Source organism: Salmo trutta, unplaced genomic scaffold (genome assembly GCF_901001165.1).
Source record: "Salmo trutta unplaced genomic scaffold, fSalTru1.1, whole genome shotgun sequence".
Classification (NCBI taxonomy): domain Eukaryota; kingdom Metazoa; phylum Chordata; class Actinopteri; order Salmoniformes; family Salmonidae; genus Salmo; species Salmo trutta.
The window spans coordinates 864,163-889,828 of record NW_021823423.1 but is presented as its reverse complement, the minus strand read 5'-3'; the positions used below and the strand labels follow the sequence as shown (position 1 = coordinate 889,828).

At 43.6% G+C, this 25,666-nt stretch overlaps 1 protein-coding gene across 1 annotated transcript in view; it reads left to right on the top strand.

Annotated features, from left to right (window-relative positions):
- The first annotated feature begins 400 nt into the window (after positions 1-400).
- LOC115190921 (transcription initiation factor TFIID subunit 2) overlaps positions 401-25,666 on the top strand; it is a 50,339-nt gene continuing 25,073 nt past the window's right edge. Inside the window, exons 1-9 of the mRNA XM_029748954.1 lie at positions 401-1,171; positions 1,310-1,364; positions 19,108-19,268; positions 19,614-19,732; positions 20,034-20,175; positions 20,572-20,803; positions 21,720-21,904; positions 22,315-22,428; positions 24,894-24,993. Coding sequence (XP_029604814.1) covers positions 1,107-1,171; positions 1,310-1,364; positions 19,108-19,268; positions 19,614-19,732; positions 20,034-20,175; positions 20,572-20,803; positions 21,720-21,904; positions 22,315-22,428; positions 24,894-24,993 — 1,173 coding nt within the window. The 5' untranslated portion in view covers positions 401-1,106. The remainder of the gene's footprint in view (positions 1,172-1,309; positions 1,365-19,107; positions 19,269-19,613; positions 19,733-20,033; positions 20,176-20,571; positions 20,804-21,719; positions 21,905-22,314; positions 22,429-24,893; positions 24,994-25,666) is intronic.

Below are 25,666 nucleotides of genomic sequence, written 5' to 3'. Positions count from 1 at the left end.
AATTTAAGGTTAGGGTTAGGTATAAGGTTATCAGTGTGGTTTAGGTTAATTTTAAGCCCAATGCAATGCTAGAAACAAGAAAGTTAGAAACAAGTAACCTTGTTGGACTAGTAACGAAAGATCTAGTAACGCAAGATCTATTCCCGAGCTGACAAGGTAAACATCTCTTGTTCTGCCCTGAACAAGGAAGTTAACCCACTGTTCCTAGGCCGTCATTGTAAATAAGAATTTGTTCTTAACTGACTTGCCTGGTTAAATAAATGTAAAATAAAATAAATAAAAAAAGGTAACCAATGACGGCCGCTCAACAATCCCAACACTTGGAGCAGTAAAGTGTAATGGATTAACACTCCAGTCCGGTTGCTGGCGGTAATGCACCTTTTGGTTGCCAACCGCCATTTTAAAATCACAAAACATGAACAAGAACTTTGGGCGGTCGGACGGAGAGGATATAGTTTAATGTTTGTATTGCTCAACATTGACACAAATGCTCATTTGAAGCCGAATTGATTCTTGTATAGCTGAATGATAGGCTTTGGTAGCGTGCATATGTGGAAAAAACGTTTGAGACACTGACAGCATTGCATAGACAGCCAGCGGGGAAGAATGGCTGGAAGTGTTGTGTTAACGTTGGCTGTTAACTAGCTAGCGTTAGCACTAGCCAACCGACTAGCTAGCGTTAGCACTAGCCAACCGACTAGCTAGCGTTAGCACTAGCCAACCGACTAGCTAGCGTTAGCACTAGCCAACCGACTAGCTAGCGTTAGCACTAGCCAACCGACTAGCTAGCGTTAGCACTAGCCAACTGACTAGCTAGCGTTAGCACTAGCCAACTGACTAGCTAGCGTTAGCACTAGCCAACTGACTAGCTAGCTAAACCGTCACATTTACTGCGCATGAACTCATTGCGTTGGGATTTATTAGGACTGGAAATATAGCAAGATAGCCGCTTACATTATTACAGTTGTCTTACAATATTTAATGCGTGGAAACCCTTGAGTATCACTGGTGCTTTTGTTGTGGATACAGGAAGAACTTTCCAATCCACACGACCATCGCGTCAAACCCGTAGTTCACGAACATGATCAAATTCATATACCGTATCAATGCATGAAATCAAGATGAACAGGAAGAAGGACAAGGGATTTGAGAGCCCGCGGCCTTTTAAATTATAAGTATTTTCTATTACCTTTGGCTTAGCTGTGCACACACGTTTGTCCTTAAGTTATTACTTGGCACATTATATAATACTGTAGCGACGTTATATCTCAATGTGTTAACCTGTTATATGTTATGTTTATTCCTACACGACTCACCAGGTTGTCTGCATCAACAACATCAACTTCCAAAGAAAGTCTGTGATTGTAAGTATATCGTAGTAAATAAATTCGTTAACTATAGTCCCCCAAGTACCCGCAATAAAATGCTGTTTCTCATCACAATCACTTAGGCTATATCCCTGTTGTTGTATCTGTAGAACCTAGCTGTAGGCTATATCCCTGTTGTTGTATCTGTAGAACCTAGCTGTAGGCTATATCCCTGTTGTTGTATCTGTAGAACCTAGCTGTAGGATATATCCATGTTGTTGTATCTGTAGAACCTAGCTGTAGGCTATATCCCTGTTGTTGTATCTGTAGAACCTAGCTGTAGGCTATATCCCTGTTGTATCTGTAGAACCTAGCTGTAGACTATATCCCTGTTGTTGTATCTGTAGAACCTAGCTGTAGACTATATCCCTGTTGTTGTATCTGTAGAACCTAGCTGTAGACTATATCCCTGTTGTTGTATCTGTAGAACCTAGCTGTAGACTATATCCCTGTTGTTGTATCTGTAGAACCTAGCTGTAGGCTATATCCATGTTGTATCTGTAGAACCTAGCTGTAGGCTATATCCCTGTTGTATCTGTAGAACCTAGCTGTAGACTATATCCCTGTTGTTGTATCTGTAGAACCTAGCTGTAGGCTATATCCATGTTGTATCTGTAGAACCTAGCTGTAGACTATATCCCTGTTGTTGTATCTGTAGAACCTAGCTGTAGGCTATATCCATGTTGTTGTATCTGTAGAACCTAGCTGTAGGCTATATCCCTGTTGTATCTGTAGAACCTAGCTGTAGGCTATATCCCTGTTGTTGTATCTGTAGAACCTAGCTGTAGGCTATATCCCTGTTGTTGTATCTGTAGAACCTAGCTGTAGACTATATCCCTGTTGTTGTATCTGTAGAACCTAGCTGTAGGATATATCCATGTTGTTGTATCTGTAGAACCTAGCTGTAGGCTATATCCCTGTTGTTGTATCTGTAGAACCTAGCTGTAGGCTATATCCCTGTTGTATCTGTAGAACCTAGCTGTAGACTATCCCTGTTGTTGTATCTGTAGAACCTAGCTGTAGGCTATATCCCTGTTGTATCTGTAGAACCTAGCTGTAGACTATATCCCTGTTGTTGTATCTGTAGAACCTAGCTGTAGGCTATATCCCTGTTGTTGTATCTGTAGAACCTAGCTGTAGGCTATATCCCTGTTGTTGTATCTGTAGAACCTAGCTGTAGACTATATCCCTGTTGTATCTGTAGAACCTAGCTGTAGACTATATCCCTGTTGTTGTATCTGTAGAACCTAGTTGTAGGCTATATCCCTGTTGTTGTATCTGTAGAACCTAGCTGTAGGCTATATCCATGTTGTTGTATCTGTAGAACCTAGCTGTAGGCTATATCCCTGTTGTGGTATCTGTAGAACCTAGCTGTAGGCTATATCCCTGTTGTTGTATCTGTAGAACCTAGCTGTAGACTATATCCCTGTTGTTGTATCTGTAGAACCTAGCTGTAGACTATATCCCTGTTGTTGTATCTGTAGAACCTAGCTGTAGGCTATATCCCTGTTGTATCTGTAGAACCTAGCTGTAGGCTATATCCCTGTTGTATCTGTAGAACCTAGCTGTAGACTATCCCTGTTGTTGTATCTGTAGAACCTAGCTGTAGGCTATATCCCTGTTGTATCTGTAGAACCTAGCTGTAGACTATATCCCTGTTGTATCTGTAGAACCTAGCTGTAGACTATATCCCTGTTGTTGTATCTGTAGAACCTAGCTGTAGGCTATATCCCTGTTGTATCTGTAGAACCTAGCTGTAGACTATATCCATGTTGTTGTATCTGTAGAACCTAGCTGTAGACTATATCCATGTTGTTGTATCTGTAGAACCTAGCTGTAGACTATATCCATGTTGTTGTATCTGTAGAACCTAGCTGTAGACTATATCCATGTTGTATCTGTAGAACCTAGCTGTAGACTATATCCCTGTTGTTCTAGCTGTAGGCTATATCCATGTTGTTGTATCTGTAGAACCTAGCTGTAGACTATATCCATGTTGTATCTGTAGAACCTAGCTGTAGACTATATCCCTGTTGTATCTGTAGAACCTAGCTGTAGACTATATCCCTGTTGTTGTATCTGTAGAACCTAGCTGTAGACTATATCCATGTTGTATCTGTAGAACCTAGCTGTAGGCTATATCCCTGTTGTTGTATCTGTAGAACCTAGCTGTAGGCTATATCCCTGTTGTATCTGTAGAACCTAGCTGTAGACTATATCCATGTTGTTGTATCTGTAGAACCTAGCTGTAGACTATATCCATGTTGTTGTATCTGTAGAACCTAGCTGTAGACTATATCCCTGTTGTGGTATCTGTAGAACCTAGCTGTAGACTATATCCATGTTGTATCTGTAGAACCTAGCTGTAGACTATATCCCTGTTGTTCTAGCTGTAGGCTATATCCATGTTGTTGTATCTGTAGAACCTAGCTGTAGGCTATATCCCTGTTGTATCTGTAGAACCTAGCTGTAGACTATATCCCTGTTGTTGTATCTGTAGAACCTAGCTGTAGGCTATATCCCTGTTGTTCTAGCTGTAGGCTATATCCCTGTTGTTCTAGCTGTAGGCTATATCCATGTTGTTGTATCTGTAGAACCTAGCTGTAGACTATATCCCTGTTGTATCTGTAGAACCTAGCTGTAGACTATATCCATGTTGTTGTATCTGTAGAACCTAGCTGTAGGCTATATCCCTGTTGTATCTGTAGAACCTAGCTGTAGGCTATATCCCTGTTGTCTCTGTAGAACCTAGCTGTAGGCTATATTCCTGTTGTATCTGTAGAACCTAGCTGTAGGCTATATCCCTGTTGTTCTAGCTGTAGGCTATATCCATGTTGTTGTATCTGTAGAACCTAGCTGTAGACTATATCCCTGTTGTTGTATCTGTAGAACCTAGCTGTAGGCTATATCCCTGTTGTATCTGTAGAACCTAGCTGTAGACTATATCCATGTTGTTGTATCTGTAGAACCTAGCTGTAGGCTATATCCCTGTTGTCTCTGTAGAACCTAGCTGTAGGCTATATCCCTGTTGTCTCTGTAGAACCTAGCTGTAGGCTATATCCCTGTTGTTCTAGCTGTAGGCTATATCCATGTTGTTGTATCTGTAGAACCTAGCTGTAGACTATATCCATGTTGTTGTATCTGTAGAACCTAGCTGTAGACTATATCCATGTTGTTGTATCTGTAGAACCTAGCTGTAGGCTATATCCCTGTTGTTGTATCTGTAGAACCTAGCTGTAGGCTATATCCATGTTGTATCTGTAGAACCTAGCTGTAGACTATATCCCTGTTGTTGTATCTGTAGAACCTAGTTGTAGGCTATATCCCTGTTGTATCTGTAGAACCTAGTTGTAGACTATATCCCTGTTGTATCTGTAGAACCTAGCTGTAGACTATATCCCTGTTGTTGTATCTGTAGAACCTAGCTGTAGACTATATCCCTGTTGTTGTATCTGTAGAACCTAGCTGTAGACTATATCCCTGTTGTTGTATCTGTAGAACCTAGCTGTAGACTATATCCCTGTTGTATCTGTAGAACCTAGCTGTAGGCTATATCCCTGTTGTATCTGTAGAACCTAGCTGTAGGCTATATCCCTGTTGTTGTATCTGTAGAACCTAGCTGTAGACTATATCCCTGTTGTATCTGTAGAACCTAGCTGTAGGCTATATCCCTGTTGTTGTATCTGTAGAACCTAGCTGTAGACTATATCCCTGTTGTATCTGTAGAACCTAGCTGTAGGCTATATCCCTGTTGTTGTATCTGTAGAACCTAGCTGTAGGCTATATCCCTGTTGTTGTATCTGTAGAACCTAGCTGTAGACTATATCCCTGTTGTTGTATCTGTAGAACCTAGCTGTAGACTATATCCCTGTTGTATCTGTAGAACCTAGCTGTAGACTATATCCCTGTTGTATCTGTAGAACCTAGCTGTAGACTATATCCCTGTTGTTGTATCTGTAGAACCTAGTTGTAGGCTATATCCCTGTTGTTGTATCTGTAGAACCTAGCTGTAGGCTATATCCCTGTTGTATCTGTAGAACCTAGCTGTAGGCTATATCCCTGTTGTATCTGTAGAACCTAGCTGTAGACTATATCCCTGTTGTATCTGTAGAACCTAGCTGTAGACTATATCCCTGTTGTATCTGTAGAACCTAGCTGTAGACTATAGCCCTGTTGTTGTATCTGTAGAACCTAGCTGTAGGCTATATCCCTGTTGTATCTGTAGAACCTAGCTGTAGACTATATCCCTGTTGTATCTGTAGAACCTAGCTGTAGACTATATCCATGTTGTTGTATCTGTAGAACCTAGCTGTAGACTATATCCCTGTTGTGGTATCTGTAGAACCTAGCTGTAGACTATATCCATGTTGTATCTGTAGAACCTAGCTGTAGACTATATCCATGTTGTTGTATCTGCAGAACCTAGCTGTAGGCTATATCCCTGTTGTATCTGTAGAACCTAGCTGTAGGCTATATCCCTGTTGTTCTAGCTGTAGGCTATATCCCTGTTGTTCTAGCTGTAGACTATATCCATGTTGTTGTATCTGTAGAACCTAGCTGTAGGCTATATCCCTGTTGTCTCTGTAGAACCTAGCTGTAGACTATATCCATGTTGTTCTAGCTGTAGGCTATATCCATGTTGTTGTATCTGTAGAACCTAGCTGTAGACTATATCCCTGTTGTTGTATCTGTAGAACCTAGCTGTAGGCTATATCCCTGTTGTATCTGTAGAACCTAGCTGTAGGCTATATCCCTGTTGTTGTATCTGTAGAACCTAGCTGTAGGCTATATCCCTGTTGTATCTGTAGAACCTAGCTGTAGACTATATCCCTGTTGTTGTATCTGTAGAACCTAGCTGTAGGCTATATCCCTGTTGTATCTGTAGAACCTAGCTGTAGGCTATATCCCTGTTGTTGTATCTGTAGAACCTAGCTGTAGGCTATATCCCTGTTGTTGTATCTGTAGAACCTAGCTGTAGGCTATATCCCTGTTGTTGTATCTGTAGAACCTAGCTGTAGGCTATATCCCTGTTGTATCTGTAGAACCTAGCTGTAGACTATATCCCTGTTGTTGTATCTGTAGAACCTAGCTGTAGGCTATATCCCTGTTGTTCTAGCTGTAGGCTATATCCCTGTTGTTCTAGCTGTAGGCTATATCCATGTTGTTGTATCTGTAGAACCTAGCTGTAGACTATATCCCTGTTGTATCTGTAGAACCTAGCTGTAGACTATATCCATGTTGTTGTATCTGTAGAACCTAGCTGTAGGCTATATCCCTGTTGTATCTGTAGAACCTAGCTGTAGGCTATATCCCTGTTGTCTCTGTAGAACCTAGCTGTAGGCTATATTCCTGTTGTATCTGTAGAACCTAGCTGTAGGCTATATCCCTGTTGTTCTAGCTGTAGGCTATATCCATGTTGTTGTATCTGTAGAACCTAGCTGTAGACTATATCCCTGTTGTTGTATCTGTAGAACCTAGCTGTAGGCTATATCCCTGTTGTATCTGTAGAACCTAGCTGTAGACTATATCCATGTTGTTGTATCTGTAGAACCTAGCTGTAGGCTATGTCCCTGTTGTCTCTGTAGAACCTAGCTGTAGGCTATATCCCTGTTGTCTCTGTAGAACCTAGCTGTAGGCTATATCCCTGTTGTTCTAGTGTGGGAGAAGGAAAGACGTGCTGAAGGAAGGAAAGACATAGATACATTAACTAGGAGAAAAGGAGATTAGTATCGAACCTTAAGTAAAGAAAACAAGGTTAAGTAAAGATAACAAGGACGTTGGGGATCATGTAAGGGCCAGGCGGCCCAATTACAGAGCCATGACAAAGTGCAATCAGGTAAATGAAATTATGTTAAACATACACTGCCTAGGGTACATCTGGAAAAGTACATGAAATTAGGTAACTGATTAAGCACATATGAACCTGGTGTACTTAGAAAGAAACACACGTGAAAGGAAGATGGGACAGGCAACCAAGAGCATGCATGTGATGCATGCATTAATTTTATGTTCATGTGAGGAAGGTTTGGCCACCATTATGTTAGAAATAAGAGCAGATATGGGCGTTATCCTCAGATGTGGGCGTTATCCATAGGATTGAAAGATAATGGTGGCAGAAAGGAAAAAGGGTTTTTCTTCATTTACATAAAGGATGGACCTATGTATTTTATGTGGATAAAAAGCAGAGCTGGGGCTGAGGAAAGGCAGTTGCTCCGCGGACCAGCTCGGCTTTGTTACTTTGTATTAAAGTCTATATTGAATTTACAGGTTCTTGTAAAGAGTGTTACTTTTAAGACCATTTTCCACGACACTAGCTGTAGGCTATATCCATGTTGTTGTATCTGTAGAACCTAGCTGTAGACTATATCCCTGTTGTATCTGTAGAACCTAGCTGTAGACTATATCCATGTTGTTGTATCTGTAGAACCTAGCTGTAGGCTATATCCCTGTTGTATCTGTAGAACCTAGCTGTAGGCTATATCCCTGTTGTCTCTGTAGAACCTAGCTGTAGGCTATATTCCTGTTGTATCTGTAGAACCTAGCTGTAGGCTATATCCCTGTTGTTCTAGCTGTAGGCTATATCCATGTTGTTGTATCTGTAGAACCTAGCTGTAGACTATATCCCTGTTGTTGTATCTGTAGAACCTAGCTGTAGGCTATATCCCTGTTGTATCTGTAGAACCTAGCTGTAGACTATATCCATGTTGTTGTATCTGTAGAACCTAGCTGTAGGCTATATCCCTGTTGTCTCTGTAGAACCTAGCTGTAGGCTATATCCCTGTTGTCTCTGTAGAACCTAGCTGTAGGCTATATCCCTGTTGTTCTAGCTGTAGGCTATATCCATGTTGTTGTATCTGTAGAACCTAGCTGTAGACTATATCCATGTTGTTGTATCTGTAGAACCTAGCTGTAGACTATATCCATGTTGTTGTATCTGTAGAACCTAGCTGTAGGCTATATCCCTGTTGTTGTATCTGTAGAACCTAGCTGTAGGCTATATCCATGTTGTATCTGTAGAACCTAGCTGTAGACTATATCCCTGTTGTTGTATCTGTAGAACCTAGTTGTAGGCTATATCCCTGTTGTATCTGTAGAACCTAGTTGTAGACTATATCCCTGTTGTATCTGTAGAACCTAGCTGTAGACTATATCCATGTTGTTGTATCTGTAGAACCTAGCTGTAGACTATATCCATGTTGTTGTATCTGTAGAACCTAGCTGTAGGCTATATCCATGTTGTTGTATCTGTAGAACCTAGCTGTAGGATATATCCATGTTGTTGTATCTGTAGAACCTAGCTGTAGGCTATATCCCTGTTGTTGTATCTGTAGAACCTAGCTGTAGATTATATCCCTGTTGTTGTATCTGTAGAACCTAGCTGTAGGCTATATCCCTGTTGTATCTGTAGAACCTAGCTGTAGGCTATATCCCTGTTGTATCTGTAGAACCTAGCTGTAGACTATATCCCTGTTGTTGTATCTGTAGAACCTAGCTGTAGGCTATATCCCTGTTGTATCTGTAGAACCTAGCTGTAGGCTATATCCCTGTTGTATCTGTAGAACCTAGCTGTAGACTATCCCTGTTGTTGTATCTGTAGAACCTAGCTGTAGGCTATATCCCTGTTGTATCTGTAGAACCTAGCTGTAGACTATATCCCTGTTGTTGTATCTGTAGAACCTAGCTGTAGACTATATCCCTGTTGTTGTATCTGTAGAACCTAGCTGTAGACTATATCCCTGTTGTTGTATCTGTAGAACCTAGCTGTAGACTATATCCCTGTTGTATCTGTAGAACCTAGCTGTAGGCTATATCCCTGTTGTATCTGTAGAACCTAGCTGTAGGCTATATCCCTGTTGTTGTATCTGTAGAACCTAGCTGTAGGCTATATCCCTGTTGTATCTGTAGAACCTAGCTGTAGGCTATATCCCTGTTGTTGTATCTGTAGAACCTAGCTGTAGGCTATATCCCTGTTGTTGTATCTGTAGAACCTAGCTGTAGACTATATCCCTGTTGTTGTATCTGTAGAACCTAGCTGTAGACTATATCCCTGTTGTATCTGTAGAACCTAGCTGTAGACTATATCCCTGTTGTATCTGTAGAACCTAGCTGTAGACTATATCCCTGTTGTTGTATCTGTAGAACCTAGTTGTAGGCTATATCCCTGTTGTTGTATCTGTAGAACCTAGCTGTAGGCTATATCCCTGTTGTATCTGTAGAACCTAGCTGTAGGCTATATCCCTGTTGTATCTGTAGAACCTAGCTGTAGACTATATCCCTGTTGTATCTGTAGAACCTAGCTGTAGACTATATCCCTGTTGTATCTGTAGAACCTAGCTGTAGACTATATCCATGTTATTGTATCTGTAGAACCTAGCTGTAGACTATATCCCTGTTGTGGTATCTGTAGAACCTAGCTGTAGACTATATCCATGTTGTATCTGTAGAACCTAGCTGTAGACTATATCCATGTTGTTGTATCTGCAGAACCTAGCTGTAGGCTATATCCCTGTTGTATCTGTAGAACCTAGCTGTAGGCTATATCCCTGTTGTTCTAGCTGTAGGCTATATCCCTGTTTTTCTAGCTGTAGACTATATCCATGTTGTTGTATCTGTAGAACCTAGCTGTAGGCTATATCCCTGTTGTCTCTGTAGAACCTAGCTGTAGACTATATCCATGTTGTTCTAGCTGTAGGCTATATCCATGTTGTTGTATCTGTAGAACCTAGCTGTATACTATATCCCTGTTGTTGTATCTGTAGAACCTAGCTGTAGGCTATATCCCTGTTGTATCTGTAGAACCTAGCTGTAGGCTATATCCCTGTTGTTGTATCTGTAGAACCTAGCTGTAGGCTATATCCCTGTTGTATCTGTAGAACCTAGCTGTAGACTATATCCCTGTTGTTGTATCTGTAGAACCTAGCTGTAGGCTATATCCCTGTTGTATCTGTAGAACCTAGCTGTAGACTATATCCATGTTGTTGTATCTGTAGAACCTAGCTGTAGGCTATGTCCCTGTTGTCTCTGTAGAACCTAGCTGTAGGCTATATCCCTGTTGTCTCTGTAGAACCTAGCTGTAGGCTATATCCCTGTTGTTCTAGTGTGGGAGAAGGAAAGACGTGCTGAAGGAAGGAAAGACATAGATACATTAACTAGGAGAAAAGGAGATTAGTATCGAACCTTAAGTAAAGAAAACAAGGTTAAGTAAAGATAACAAGGACGTTGGGGATCATGTAAGGGCCAGGCGGCCCAATTACAGAGCCATGACAAAGTGCAATCAGGTAAATGAAATTATGTTAAACATACACTGCCTAGGGTACATCTGGAAAAGTACATGAAATTAGGTAACTGATTAAGCACATATGAACCTGGTGTACTTAGAAAGAAACACACGTGAAAGGAAGATGGGACAGGCAACCAAGAGCATGCATGTGATGCATGCATTAATTTTATGTTCATGTGAGGAAGGTTTGGCCACCATTATGTTAGAAATAAGAGCAGATATGGGCGTTATCCTCAGATGTGGGCGTTATCCATAGGATTGAAAGATAATGGTGGCAGAAAGGAAAAAGGGTTTTTCTTCATTTACATAAAGGATGGACCTATGTATTTTATGTGGATAAAAAGCAGAGCTGGGGCTGAGGAAAGGCAGTTGCTCCGCGGACCAGCTCGGCTTTGTTACTTTGTATTAAAGTCTATATTGAATTTACAGGTTCTTGTAAAGAGTGTTACTTTTAAGACCATTTTCCACGACACTAGCTGTAGGCTATATCCATGTTGTTGTATCTGTAGAACCTAGCTGTAGACTATATCCCTGTTGTATCTGTAGAACCTAGCTGTAGACTATATCCATGTTGTTGTATCTGTAGAACCTAGCTGTAGGCTATATCCCTGTTGTATCTGTAGAACCTAGCTGTAGGCTATATCCCTGTTGTCTCTGTAGAACCTAGCTGTAGGCTATATTCCTGTTGTATCTGTAGAACCTAGCTGTAGGCTATATCCCTGTTGTTCTAGCTGTAGGCTATATCCATGTTGTTGTATCTGTAGAACCTAGCTGTAGACTATATCCCTGTTGTTGTATCTGTAGAACCTAGCTGTAGGCTATATCCCTGTTGTATCTGTAGAACCTAGCTGTAGACTATATCCATGTTGTTGTATCTGTAGAACCTAGCTGTAGGCTATATCCCTGTTGTCTCTGTAGAACCTAGCTGTAGGCTATATCCCTGTTGTCTCTGTAGAACCTAGCTGTAGGCTATATCCCTGTTGTTCTAGCTGTAGGCTATATCCATGTTGTTGTATCTGTAGAACCTAGCTGTAGACTATATCCATGTTGTTGTATCTGTAGAACCTAGCTGTAGACTATATCCATGTTGTTGTATCTGTAGAACCTAGCTGTAGGCTATATCCCTGTTGTTGTATCTGTAGAACCTAGCTGTAGGCTATATCCATGTTGTATCTGTAGAACCTAGCTGTAGACTATATCCCTGTTGTTGTATCTGTAGAACCTAGTTGTAGGCTATATCCCTGTTGTATCTGTAGAACCTAGTTGTAGACTATATCCCTGTTGTATCTGTAGAACCTAGCTGTAGACTATATCCATGTTGTTGTATCTGTAGAACCTAGCTGTAGACTATATCCATGTTGTTGTATCTGTAGAACCTAGCTGTAGGCTATATCCATGTTGTTGTATCTGTAGAACCTAGCTGTAGGATATATCCATGTTGTTGTATCTGTAGAACCTAGCTGTAGGCTATATCCCTGTTGTTGTATCTGTAGAACCTAGCTGTAGATTATATCCCTGTTGTTGTATCTGTAGAACCTAGCTGTAGGCTATATCCCTGTTGTATCTGTAGAACCTAGCTGTAGGCTATATCCCTGTTGTATCTGTAGAACCTAGCTGTAGACTATATCCCTGTTGTTGTATCTGTAGAACCTAGCTGTAGGCTATATCCCTGTTGTATCTGTAGAACCTAGCTGTAGGCTATATCCCTGTTGTATCTGTAGAACCTAGCTGTAGACTATCCCTGTTGTTGTATCTGTAGAACCTAGCTGTAGGCTATATCCCTGTTGTATCTGTAGAACCTAGCTGTAGACTATATCCCTGTTGTTGTATCTGTAGAACCTAGCTGTAGACTATATCCCTGTTGTTGTATCTGTAGAACCTAGCTGTAGACTATATCCCTGTTGTTGTATCTGTAGAACCTAGCTGTAGACTATATCCCTGTTGTATCTGTAGAACCTAGCTGTAGGCTATATCCCTGTTGTATCTGTAGAACCTAGCTGTAGGCTATATCCCTGTTGTTGTATCTGTAGAACCTAGCTGTAGGCTATATCCCTGTTGTATCTGTAGAACCTAGCTGTAGGCTATATCCCTGTTGTTGTATCTGTAGAACCTAGCTGTAGGCTATATCCCTGTTGTTGTATCTGTAGAACCTAGCTGTAGACTATATCCCTGTTGTTGTATCTGTAGAACCTAGCTGTAGACTATATCCCTGTTGTATCTGTAGAACCTAGCTGTAGACTATATCCCTGTTGTATCTGTAGAACCTAGCTGTAGACTATATCCCTGTTGTTGTATCTGTAGAACCTAGTTGTAGGCTATATCCCTGTTGTTGTATCTGTAGAACCTAGCTGTAGGCTATATCCCTGTTGTATCTGTAGAACCTAGCTGTAGGCTATATCCCTGTTGTATCTGTAGAACCTAGCTGTAGACTATATCCCTGTTGTATCTGTAGAACCTAGCTGTAGACTATATCCCTGTTGTATCTGTAGAACCTAGCTGTAGACTATATCCATGTTATTGTATCTGTAGAACCTAGCTGTAGACTATATCCCTGTTGTGGTATCTGTAGAACCTAGCTGTAGACTATATCCATGTTGTATCTGTAGAACCTAGCTGTAGACTATATCCATGTTGTTGTATCTGCAGAACCTAGCTGTAGGCTATATCCCTGTTGTATCTGTAGAACCTAGCTGTAGGCTATATCCCTGTTGTTCTAGCTGTAGGCTATATCCCTGTTTTTCTAGCTGTAGACTATATCCATGTTGTTGTATCTGTAGAACCTAGCTGTAGGCTATATCCCTGTTGTCTCTGTAGAACCTAGCTGTAGACTATATCCATGTTGTTCTAGCTGTAGGCTATATCCATGTTGTTGTATCTGTAGAACCTAGCTGTATACTATATCCCTGTTGTTGTATCTGTAGAACCTAGCTGTAGGCTATATCCCTGTTGTATCTGTAGAACCTAGCTGTAGGCTATATCCCTGTTGTTGTATCTGTAGAACCTAGCTGTAGGCTATATCCCTGTTGTATCTGTAGAACCTAGCTGTAGACTATATCCCTGTTGTTGTATCTGTAGAACCTAGCTGTAGGCTATATCCCTGTTGTATCTGTAGAACCTAGCTGTAGGCTATATCCCTGTTGTTGTATCTGTAGAACCTAGCTGTAGGCTATATCCCTGTTGTATCTGTAGAACCTAGCTGTAGGCTATATCCCTGTTGTTGTATCTGTAGAACCTAGCTGTAGGCTATATCCCTGTTGTTCTAGCTGTAGGCTATATCCCTGTTGTTCTAGCTGTAGGCTATATCCATGTTGTTGTATCTGTAGAACCTAGCTGTAGACTATATCCCTGTTGTATCTGTAGAACCTAGCTGTAGACTATATCCATGTTGTTGTATCTGTAGAACCTAGCTGTAGGCTATATCCCTGTTGTATCTGTAGAACCTAGCTGTAGGCTATATCCCTGTTGTCTCTGTAGAACCTAGCTGTAGGCTATATTCCTGTTGTATCTGTAGAACCTAGCTGTAGGCTATATCCCTGTTGTTCTAGCTGTAGGCTATATCCATGTTGTTGTATCTGTAGAACCTAGCTGTAGACTATATCCCTGTTGTTGTATCTGTAGAACCTAGCTGTAGGCTATATCCCTGTTGTATCTGTAGAACCTAGCTGTAGACTATATCCATGTTGTTGTATCTGTAGAACCTAGCTGTAGGCTATATCCCTGTTGTCTCTGTAGAACCTAGCTGTAGGCTATATCCCTGTTGTCTCTGTAGAACCTAGCTGTAGGCTATATCCCTGTTGTTCTAGCTGTAGGCTATATCCATGTTGTTGTATCTGTAGAACCTAGCTGTAGACTATATCCATGTTGTTGTATCTGTAGAACCTAGCTGTAGACTATATCCCTGTTGTATCTGTAGAACCTAGCTGTAGGCTATATCCCTGTTGTATCTGTAGAACCTAGCTGTAGGCTATATCCCTGTTGTTGTATCTGTAGAACCTAGCTGTAGGCTATATCCCTGTTGTATCTGTAGAACCTAGCTGTAGGCTATATCCCTGTTGTTGTATCTGTAGAACCTAGCTGTAGGCTATATCCCTGTTGTTGTATCTGTAGAACCTAGCTGTAGACTATATCCCTGTTGTTGTATCTGTAGAACCTAGCTGTAGACTATATCCCTGTTGTATCTGTAGAACCTAGCTGTAGACTATATCCCTGTTGTATCTGTAGAACCTAGCTGTAGACTATATCCCTGTTGTTGTATCTGTAGAACCTAGTTGTAGGCTATATCCCTGTTGTTGTATCTGTAGAACCTAGCTGTAGGCTATATCCCTGTTGTATCTGTAGAACCTAGCTGTAGGCTATATCCCTGTTGTATCTGTAGAACCTAGCTGTAGACTATATCCCTGTTGTATCTGTAGAACCTAGCTGTAGACTATATCCCTGTTGTATCTGTAGAACCTAGCTGTAGACTATATCCATGTTGTTGTATCTGTAGAACCTAGCTGTAGACTATATCCCTGTTGTGGTATCTGTAGAACCTAGCTGTAGACTATATCCATGTTGTATCTGTAGAACCTAGCTGTAGACTATATCCATGTTGTTGTATCTGCAGAACCTAGCTGTAGGCTATATCCCTGTTGTATCTGTAGAACCTAGCTGTAGGCTATATCCCTGTTGTTCTAGCTGTAGGCTATATCCCTGTTTTTCTAGCTGTAGACTATATCCATGTTGTTGTATCTGTAGAACCTAGCTGTAGGCTATATCCCTGTTGTCTCTGTAGAACCTAGCTGTAGACTATATCCATGTTGTTCTAGCTGTAGGCTATATCCATGTTGTTGTATCTGTAGAACCTAGCTGTATACTATATCCCTGTTGTTGTATCTGTAGAACCTAGCTGTAGGCTATATCCCTGTTGTATCTGTAGAACCTAGCTGTAGGCTATATCCCTGTTGTTGTATCTGTAGAACCTAGCTGTAGGCTATATCCCTGTTGTATCTGTAGAACCTAGCTGTAGACTATATCCCTGTTGTTGTATCTGTAGAACCTAGCTGTAGGCTATATCCCTGTTGTATCTGTAGAACCTAGCTGTAGGCTATATCCCTGTTGTTGTATCTGTAGAACCTAGCTGTAGGCTATATCCCTGTTGTATCTGTAGAACCTAGCTGTAGGCTATATCCCTGTTGTTGTATCTGTAGAACCTAGCTGTAGGCTATATCCCTGTTGTTCTAGCTGTAGGCTATATCCCTGTTGTTCTAGCTGTAGGCTATATCCATGTTGTTGTATCTGTAGAACCTAGCTGTAGACTATATCCCTGTTGTATCTGTAGAACCTAGCTGTAGACTATATCCATGTTGTTGTATCTGTAGAACCTAGCTGTAGGCTATATCCCTGTTGTATCTGTAGAACCTAGCTGTAGGCTATATCCCTGTTGTCTCTGTAGAACCTAGCTGTAGGCTATATTCCTGTTGTATCTGTAGAACCTAGCTGTAGGCTATATCCCTGTTGTTCTAGCTGTAGGCTATATCCATGTTGTTGTATCTGTAGAACCTAGCTGTAGACTATATCCCTGTTGTTGTATCTGTAGAACCTAGCTGTAGGCTATATCCCTGTTGTATCTGTAGAACCTAGCTGTAGACTATATCCATGTTGTTGTATCTGTAGAACCTAGCTGTAGGCTATATCCCTGTTGTCTCTGTAGAACCTAGCTGTAGGCTATATCCCTGTTGTCTCTGTAGAACCTAGCTGTAGGCTATATCCCTGTTGTTCTAGCTGTAGGCTATATCCATGTTGTTGTATCTGTAGAACCTAGCTGTAGACTATATCCATGTTGTTGTATCTGTAGAACCTAGCTGTAGACTATATCCATGTTGTATCTGTAGAACCTAGCTGTAGTCTATATCCATGTTGTATCTGTAGAACCTAGCTGTAGACTATATCCCTGTTGTTGTATCTGTAGAACCTAGTTGTAGGCTATATCCCTGTTGTATCTGTAGAACCTAGTTGTAGACTATATCCCTGTTGTATCTGTAGAACCTAGCTGTAGACTATATCCATGTTGTTGTATCTGTAGAACCTAGCTGTAGACTATATCCATGTTGTTGTATCTGTAGAACCTAGCTGTAGGCTATATCCATGTTGTTGTATCTGTAGAACCTAGCTGTAGGATATATCCATGTTGTTGTATCTGTAGAACCTAGCTGTAGGCTATATCCCTGTTGTTGTATCTGTAGAACCTAGCTGTAGGCTATATCCCTGTTGTATCTGTAGAACCTAGCTGTAGGCTATATCCCTGTTGTATCTGTAGAACCTAGCTGTAGGCTATATCCCTGTTGTTGTATCTGTAGAACCTAGCTGTAGGCTATATCCCTGTTGTATCTGTAGAACCTAGCTGTAGACTATATCCCTGTTGTATCTGTAGAACCTAGCTGTAGGCTATATCCCTGTTGTTGTATCTGTAGAACCTAGCTGTAGGCTATATCCCTGTTGTATCTGTAGAACCTAGCTGTAGGCTATATCCCTGTTGTTGTATCTGTAGAACCTAGCTGTAGGCTATATCCCTGTTGTTGTATCTGTAGAACCTAGCTGTAGGCTATATCCCTGTTGTTGTATCTGTAGAACCTAGCTGTAGGCTATATCCCTGTTGTTGTATCTGTAGAACCTAGCTGTAGGCTATATCCCTGTTGTATCTGTAGAACCTAGCTGTAGGCTATATCCCTGTTGTATCTGTAGAACCTAGCTGTAGGCTATATCCCTGTTGTATCTGTAGAACCTAGCTGTAGGCTATATCCCTGTTGTATCTGTAGAACCTAGCTGTAGGCTATATCCCTGTTGTATCTGTAGAACCTAGCTGTAGGCTATATCCCTGTTGTTGTATCTGTAGAACCTAGCTGTAGGCTATATCCCTGTTGTTGTATCTGTAGAACCTAGCTGTAGACTATATCCCTGTTGTGGTATCTGTAGAACCTAGCTGTAGACTATATCCCTGTTGTATCTGTAGAACCTAGCTGTAGGCTATATCCCTGTTGTTGTATCTGTAGAACCTAGCTGTAGGCTATATCCCTGTTGTATCTGTAGAACCTAGCTGTAGGCTATATCCCTGTTGTTGTATCTGTAGAACCTAGCTGTAGGCTATATCCCTGTTGTATCTGCAGAACCTAGCTGTAGGCTATATCCCTGTTGTATCTGTAGAACCTAGCTGTAGGCTATATCCCTGTTGTTCTAGCTGTAGGCTATATCCCTGTTGTTCTAGCTGTAGACTATATCCATGTTGTTGTATCTGTAGAACCTAGCTGTAGGCTATATCCCTGTTGTCTCTGTAGAACCTAGCTGTAGACTATATCCATGTTGTTCTAGCTGTAGGCTATATCCATGTTGTTGTATCTGTAGAACCTAGCTGTAGACTATATCCCTGTTGTTGTATCTGTAGAACCTAGCTGTAGGCTATATCCCTGTTGTATCTGTAGAACCTAGCTGTAGGCTATATCCATGTTGTTGTATCTGTAGAACCTAGCTGTAGGCTATATCCCTGTTGTATCTGTAGAACCTAGCTGTAGGCTATATCCCTGTTGTATCTGTAGAACCTAGCTGTAGACTATATCCCTGTTGTATCTGTAGAACCTAGCTGTAGGCTATATCCCTGTTGTATCTGTAGAACCTAGCTGTAGGCTATATCCCTGTTGTATCTGTAGAACCTAGCTGTAGGCTATATCCCTGTTGTCTCTGTAGAACCTAGCTGTAGGCTATATCCCTGTTGTATCTGTAGAACCTAGCTGTAGGCTATATCCCTGTTGTCTCTGTAGAACCTAGCTGTAGGCTATATCCCTGTTGTTGTATCTGTAGAACCTAGTTGTAGACTATATCCCTGTTGTTGTATCTGTAGAACCTAGCTGTAGACTATATCCCTGTTGTTCTAGCTGTAGGCTATATCCATGTTGTTGTTTCTGTAGAACCTAGCTGTAGACTATATCCATGTTGTTGTTTCTGTAGAACCTAGCTGTAGGCTATATCCCTGTTGTTCTAGCTGTAGGCTATATCCATGTTGTTGTTTCTGTAGAACCTAGCTGTAGACTATATCCATGTTGTTGTTTCTGTAGAACCTAGCTGTAGACTATATCCCTGTTGTTCTAGCTGTAGGCTATATCCCTGTTGTTGTATCTGTAGAACCTAGCTGTAGGCTATATCCATGTTGTTGTATCTGTAGAACCTAGCTGTAGACTATATCCATGTTGTTGTATCTGTAGAACCTAGCTGTAGGCTATATCCCTGTTGTATCTGTAGAACCTAGCTGTAGACTATATCCATGTTGTTGTATCTGTAGAACCTAGCCACGTGACTAAGAACCAAACATATTTCTACTGAGAGACATTGAAAACAACAGTAGAAGTATATGTAGTCTTAGTCATTTGGCCGTGTAGAACCAGTCTAGTTTCTCATCCATGTCAACTGACACACCCCTCTATTTGACAGGGCTTTGTGGAGCTGACCATCTTCCCAACTGTGGTCAACCTGAACCGGATCAAACTCAACAGCAAGCAGTGCAGGATCTACAGGGTCAGAGTCAACGACCTAGAAGCACCATTCATATACAATGACCCTACTCTAGAGGTCTGCCACCACGAGTCCAAGCAGTAAGTATTGTCCTCGTACACACATGGTCTAGTATTCATAACTCTCTATGAAGGAAACAGAAAACATCTTACATCTTATCCTCCAATATTCTTCTTTCTGATGTTTTCACAAGAAACAATGACTGGGATATGTGGTTGTTTTATCTACCTTAGTGGAAGGCACACTAAGTTGCTCTGGATAAGACTTCCTGCTAAATTTCATAAATGTATGTAAAGTGGAGGGAAGAGGACAGGAGGAATCAAGGAGAAGACTTGAGATTCACCCCTGTAATTCCACAGCTACTTTCATAACACTGACTTGCAGTAAGTCCTCACCTCTTCCTCTCTCTGCTCTGTCCCTTGCAGGAGGAACCTGAACTATTTCTCCAGTGCCTACACAGCAGCAGTCAGTGCTGTGGACCCTGATGCAGGACACGGCGAGCTGGTCATCAAAGTCCCCTCGGAGCTGTGGAAGCAAGGAGACGGTAATACAGTGAAATGTTGTCTCTGAATTGGGTTCATCTACGTTATGACCTTTGGTGAATGACTGACCTCCGTTGCATCTGACTTGAGTCTTGGGTCTGTGGTTTGAATATAAAGGTTCAAGGCGTATTCTGATAGCCTGGCTGGTCCTAGATCTGTTTATATAGCACCAACACACCTGGAACCAGGCTAATGTCCTGCAATGCTCTTAGCTTAATGCATAGCATCAGAAGCTTTAAAGTATTGTTTATGTACGATTGAACTTAGCGCCCTCTAAATAATTGACTGTTTTTATGTCTTCAGAGATGAATGTGCTGAAGGTGTACATAGAGTTCTCTCTGGACCAGCCTAAAGGAGGCCTTCACTTTGTGGTGCCTGACGTAGAGGGGAGCATGGCTGAGAGAGGAGCACACGTCTTCTCCTTCGGATACCAGAACTCCACAAGGTGGGGAGGGAGACATTGATTGATGTCATATTGAGACTTTTATTCTCTGTGCTGTCTATTCTCTGTGCTGTCTAGGCTGTCATTCTCTTTTTCCTCACTCTTCTCTTTCTCTGTCATTCTCTCTCTCTCCATGTTCTCATTCTCTCTCTCTCTCTCCGTGTTCTCATTCTCTCTCTCTGTCGTTCTCTCTCTCCTTTCTCTCTGTCATTCTCTCTACTCTCGCTTTCATCCCCTCTCATTCTCCTCCATGTAATACTATCAGATATGATGTCACAAGCCTCATCCTTCCTTTCATCCCCTCTCATTCTCCTCCATGTAATACTATCATGTCACAAGCCTCATCCTTCCTTGCTCCTTGACTACCTACACTCTTGTCCACCGGTCTTCCTCTCCCAGGTTCTGGTTCCCCTGTGTGGACTCGTACTCTGAGCTGTGCACCTGGAAGCTGGAGTTCACAGTGGATGCCTCTATGGTGGCTGTGTCCTGTGGGGACTTGGTAGAGACTGTCTACACCCATGACATGAGGAAGAAGACCTTCCACTACGTCCTCCCCATCCCCACCGCCGCCTCCAACATCTCACTGTCTGTCGGACCCTTTGAGATCCTGGTTGACCCCTACATGCATGAGGTACTGTGTGTGTGGAAAAGCATTGCATAGAAACCCAGCATTACCCATCACAATATGTTTAGTAGAAGCCAGTAGGGTGTTCTGAAAGGAGAATGGATTTAGTAGAAGCCCATAGAGAATAGAGGCAGGCAACCATGTAGGGTAAAATATGTTGACATATATACACTGAGTGTACAAAACATTAGGAACACCTTCGTCGGGGCAAGGACTCTACAAGGTGTTGAAAGTGTTCCACAGGGATGCTGGCCCATGTTGACTCCAATGCTTCCCACAGTTGTGTCAAGTTGGCTGGATGTCCTTTGGGTGGTGGACCATTCTTGATCCACACGGGAAACTGTTGTGTGTGTGAAAAACCCAGCAGCGTTGCAGTTCTTGACACAAACTGGTGCGCCTGGCACCTACTACCATACCCTGTTCAAAGGCACTTAAATATTTTGTCTTGCCCTTTCACCCTCTGAATGACACATACACAATCCATGTCTCAATTGTCTCAAGGCTTAATAATCCTTATTTAACGTGTCTCCTCCCCTTCATCTACACTGATTGAAGTGGATTTAACAAAGTGACATCAATAAGTGATCATAGCTTTCACCTGGATTCACCTGGTCAGCATGTCATAGAAAGAGCCGGTGTTCCTAATGTTTTGTCCTCTCTGTGTATATTTAAGCAGATTTCCTTTCCACCTACGACCACTAGGTGGAGAATGACTCATTATACTCTGTAAGTTGAAGCCGCTTCAGGGATGTGTGAACCCGGCGTGCTATGCTGACATATTGTCTAAGATGGCTCTCTTCAAATATAGGTTTTGATAGAATAGAATACAACAGAAACAGAATAAGTGTATTCCCCCCCCCAGAGGGAACTTCTGGAATGTTTCTGCGTTGACACCTTTTAAAGATATTTTCCCTTTTCCCAGGTGACCCACTTCTGTTTGCCCCAGCTCCTGCCCCTGTTGAAACACTCCATGTCCTACCTGCATGAGATCTTTGAGTTCTACGAGGAGATCCTGACCTGTCGATATCCTTACTCCTGCTTCAAGACTGTGTTTGTGGACGAGGCCTACGTCCAGGTGTCTTCCTACGCGTCGATGAGCATCTTCAGGTGGCTACAGTCTCTTGTCTAGTCCTAATTCCGTTCTTTATGTGGCTTTACTCTCCGTCAACAACACATTTTACATTTGAACAATGTTTCACAACGTCTGGATATCACATTGTATTGTGGAAACTTCTCGCTGTTTTAAAGTTTTACATTTTCCACCAGTTGTCACTGAAAATAGTTCGATTGGTAGGTCCAATTCAATTCTGATTTATTATGTCAATATTTACTCGGTTAAGACCTGCACCTCAGGTGCTTTTGCAGTTTCCCTCGGTGACAAAGAACAGCTCTCCTCATCCATTCATTTCTCACTTTCACTTTTCATAATGCTGACTTGTTTTGTCTCTATCTCTCGCCCCCCTCTCTCTCGCCCATCTCTCTCTCGCTCTTCCCTCTCTCTTCCTCTCTCCTCTCAGTACTAATCTGCTCCACAGTGCTATGATCATAGACCAGACCCCCCTGACCAGACAGTGTTTAGCTCAGGCCCTGGCCCAGCAGTTCTTTGGCTGCTTCATCTCCAGGATGTCCTGGTGAGTAACGTACTGAGTGCTACCGTGCTGAGTGCTACCGTGCTGAGTGCCACCGTGCTGAGTGCCACCGTGCTGAGTGCCACCGTGCTGAGTGCCACCGTGCTGAGTGCCACCGTGCTGAGTGCCACCGTGCTGAGTGCCACCGTGCTGAGTGCCACCGTGCTGAGTGCCACCAGACTGAATATAGTGGCGTGGTGGAGTGGCCTACAGAAACCACATGCACACACACTCTCACACACACTCGTCAAACGTAAGAAGCACTCCTGGTTCAACCTAGGGGCTCGTCGGTGGCCTAGGAGCTCGTCGGTAACCTAGGAGCTCGTCGGTAACCTAGGAGCTCGTCGGTAACCTAGGAGCTCACCGGTTAACCTAGGAGCTCACCGGTTAACCTAGGAGCTCGTCGGTAACCTAGGAGCTCGTCGGTAACCTAGGAGCTCGTCGGTGGCCTAGGAGCTCATCGGTGGCCTAGGAGCTCGTCGGTAACCTAGGAGCTCGTCGGTGGCCTAGGAGCTCGTCGGTAACCTAGGAGCTCGTCGGTGGCCTAGGAGCTCGTCGGTAACCTAGGGGCTCGTCGGTGGCCTAGGGGCTCGTCGGTAACCTAGGGGCTCGTCGGTGGCCTAGGAGCTCGTCGGTGGCCTAGGAGCTCGTCGGTGGCCTAGGAGCTCGTCGGTGGCCTAGGAGCTCGTCGGTGGCCTAGGAGCTCGTCGGTGGCCTAGGAGCTCGTCGGTAGCCTAGGAGCTCGTCGGTGGCCTGAGAGCTCGTCGGTTAACCTGGGAGCTCGTCGGTGGCCTGGGAGCTCGTCGGTGGCCTAGGAGCTCGTCGGTGGCCTAGGAGCTCGTCGGTAACCTAGGAGCTCGTCGGTGGCCTAGGAGCTCGTCGGTGGCCTAGGAGCTCGTCGGTAACCTAGGAGCTCGTCGGTAACCTAGGGGCTCGTCGGTAACCTAGGGGCTCGTCGGTAACCTAGGAGCTCGTCGGTGGCCTAGGAGCTCGTCGGTGGCCTAGGAGCTCGTCGGTGGCCTAGGAGCTCGTCGGTAACCTAGGGGCTCGTCGGTAACCTAGGGGCTCGTCGGTAACCTGAGAGCTCGTCGGTGGCCTGGGAGCTCGTCGGTTAACCTGGGAGCTCGTCGGTTAACCTGGGAGCTCGTCGGTTAACCTGGGAGCTCGTCGGTTAACCTGGGAGCTCGTCGGTGGCCTAGGAGCTCGTCGGTGGCCTAGGAGCTCGTCGGTAACCTAGGAGCTCGTCGGTAACCTGAGAGCTCGTCGGTGGCCTGAGAGCTCGTCGGTTAACCTGGGAGCTCGTCGGTGGCCTAGGAGCTCGTCGGTGGCCTAGGGGCTCGTCGGTAACCTTGGGGCTCGTCGGTAACCTAGGGGCTCGTCGGTAACCTAGGGGCTCGTCGGTAACCTAGGAGCTCGTCGGTAACCTGAGAGCTCGTCGGTGGCCTGAGAGCTCGTCGGTTAACCTGGGAGCTCGTCGGTGGCCTAGGAGCTCGTCGGTGGCCTAGGGGCTCGTCGGTAACCTAGGGGCTCGTCGGTAACCTAGGGGCTCGTCGGTAACCTAGGGGCTCGTCGGTAACCTAGGAGCTCGTCGGTAACCTAGGAGCTCGTCGGTGTTATTTGGATTTGTTGTTTCCTAAGAACAGTGTGGTAACTGTGGGTTCCTATCCAGATTTCTAGAAGTCTAGTACAGAGAGATTATTGAAATTATATTTCATCATCGTATTCAGTACCAGGCATAAATTGAACAAAGCTTTGGCATAGCTGAGAGTGTCTCAGTATGATGAATCTGTGTATGTGTTTGGCAACGTGTCCACAGCCGAGGGGGGGGTGTGTGTGTGTGTCTTGGCAAAAGTGAGGCTGCTGTCAGTTGGGGAGGCTGAGGTTTCACGACGCCTTCAAAGGATCACTGCAAACAATGGACCCCCTGTCTTATTAAGTGTTTAAAACTAAGTCAGATGTGGAAGCTCCACTTAGTCTTATTGAAGTGGCTTGTATCAAAAACCACAGTTGTGTAAGACCACAGAGGAATCAAACAGGCCTGGTTTCATTTATTTTCAAGACTGTAATTGAAGTCAGCTTGTTTTCTGAAACTGAGCTCGTATCCAGCTTGTAAAGAGAGGTTTAGCACTTTCTGTGTGTTACAGATTTTCACATGATTTCATCTCACTTCATGAAGCTACTGGCCAGTATTCATGAAATTAGTGAGTTAAAAACCACCATGGTTGAATAAAGTACATTGTTTCTCTCTTTTTTTATATATATATATATATGGTAAGGTAAGTTAGTAAACGTCTGCCAAACTGGTTAAAATGACGTCATTCCATTGTTGTTCTGCCAGCATGCCTGTTGTTCTGCTTTTCTTCCACTTCCTGGCCTGTCGCCCGGCCGGTCGCCTGGCCTGTCGTCTGGCCTGTCGTCTGGCCTGTCGCCCGGCCGGTCGCCTTACCTGTCTGGTCTGTGTTCTGTAGGGCTGATGAGTGGGTGCTGAAGGGGATCTCTGGCTACATCTATGGTCTGTACCTGAAGAAGACCTTTGGAGTGAACCAGTACCGCCACTGGATCAAAGAGGTAGGGAGTGAACCAGTACCTCCACTGGATCAGAGAGGTAGGGAGTGAACCAGTACCTCCACTGGATCAGAGAGGTAGGGAGTGAACCGGTACCTCCACTGGATCAGAGAGGTAGGGAGTGAACCGGTACCTCCACTGGATCAGAGAGGTAGGGAGTGAACCAGTACCTCCACTGGATCAGAGAGGTAGGGAGTGAACCAGTACCTCCACTGGATCAAAGAGGTAGGGAGTGAACCAGTACCTCCACTGGATCAGAGAGGTAGGGAGTGAACCGGTACCTCCACTGGATCAGAGAGGTAGGGAGTGAACCAGTACCTCCACTGGATCAGAGAGGTAGGGAGTGAACCGGTACCTCCACTGGATCAGAGAGGTAGGGAGTGAACCGGTACCTCCACTGGATCAGAGAGGTAGGGAGTGAACCAGTACCTCCACTGGATCAGAGAGGTAGGGAGTGAACCAGTACCTCCACTGGATCAGAGAGGTAGGGAGTGAACCAGTACCTCCACTGGATCAGAGAGGTAGGGAGTGAACCAGTACCTCCACTGGATCAGAGAGGTAGGGGGTGAACCGGTACCTCCACTGGATCAGAGAGGTAGGGAGTGAACCAGTACCTCCACTGGATCAAAGACACTGTATCTCAGTGCAAGAGGAGTCACTGCAGTCCCTGGTTCGA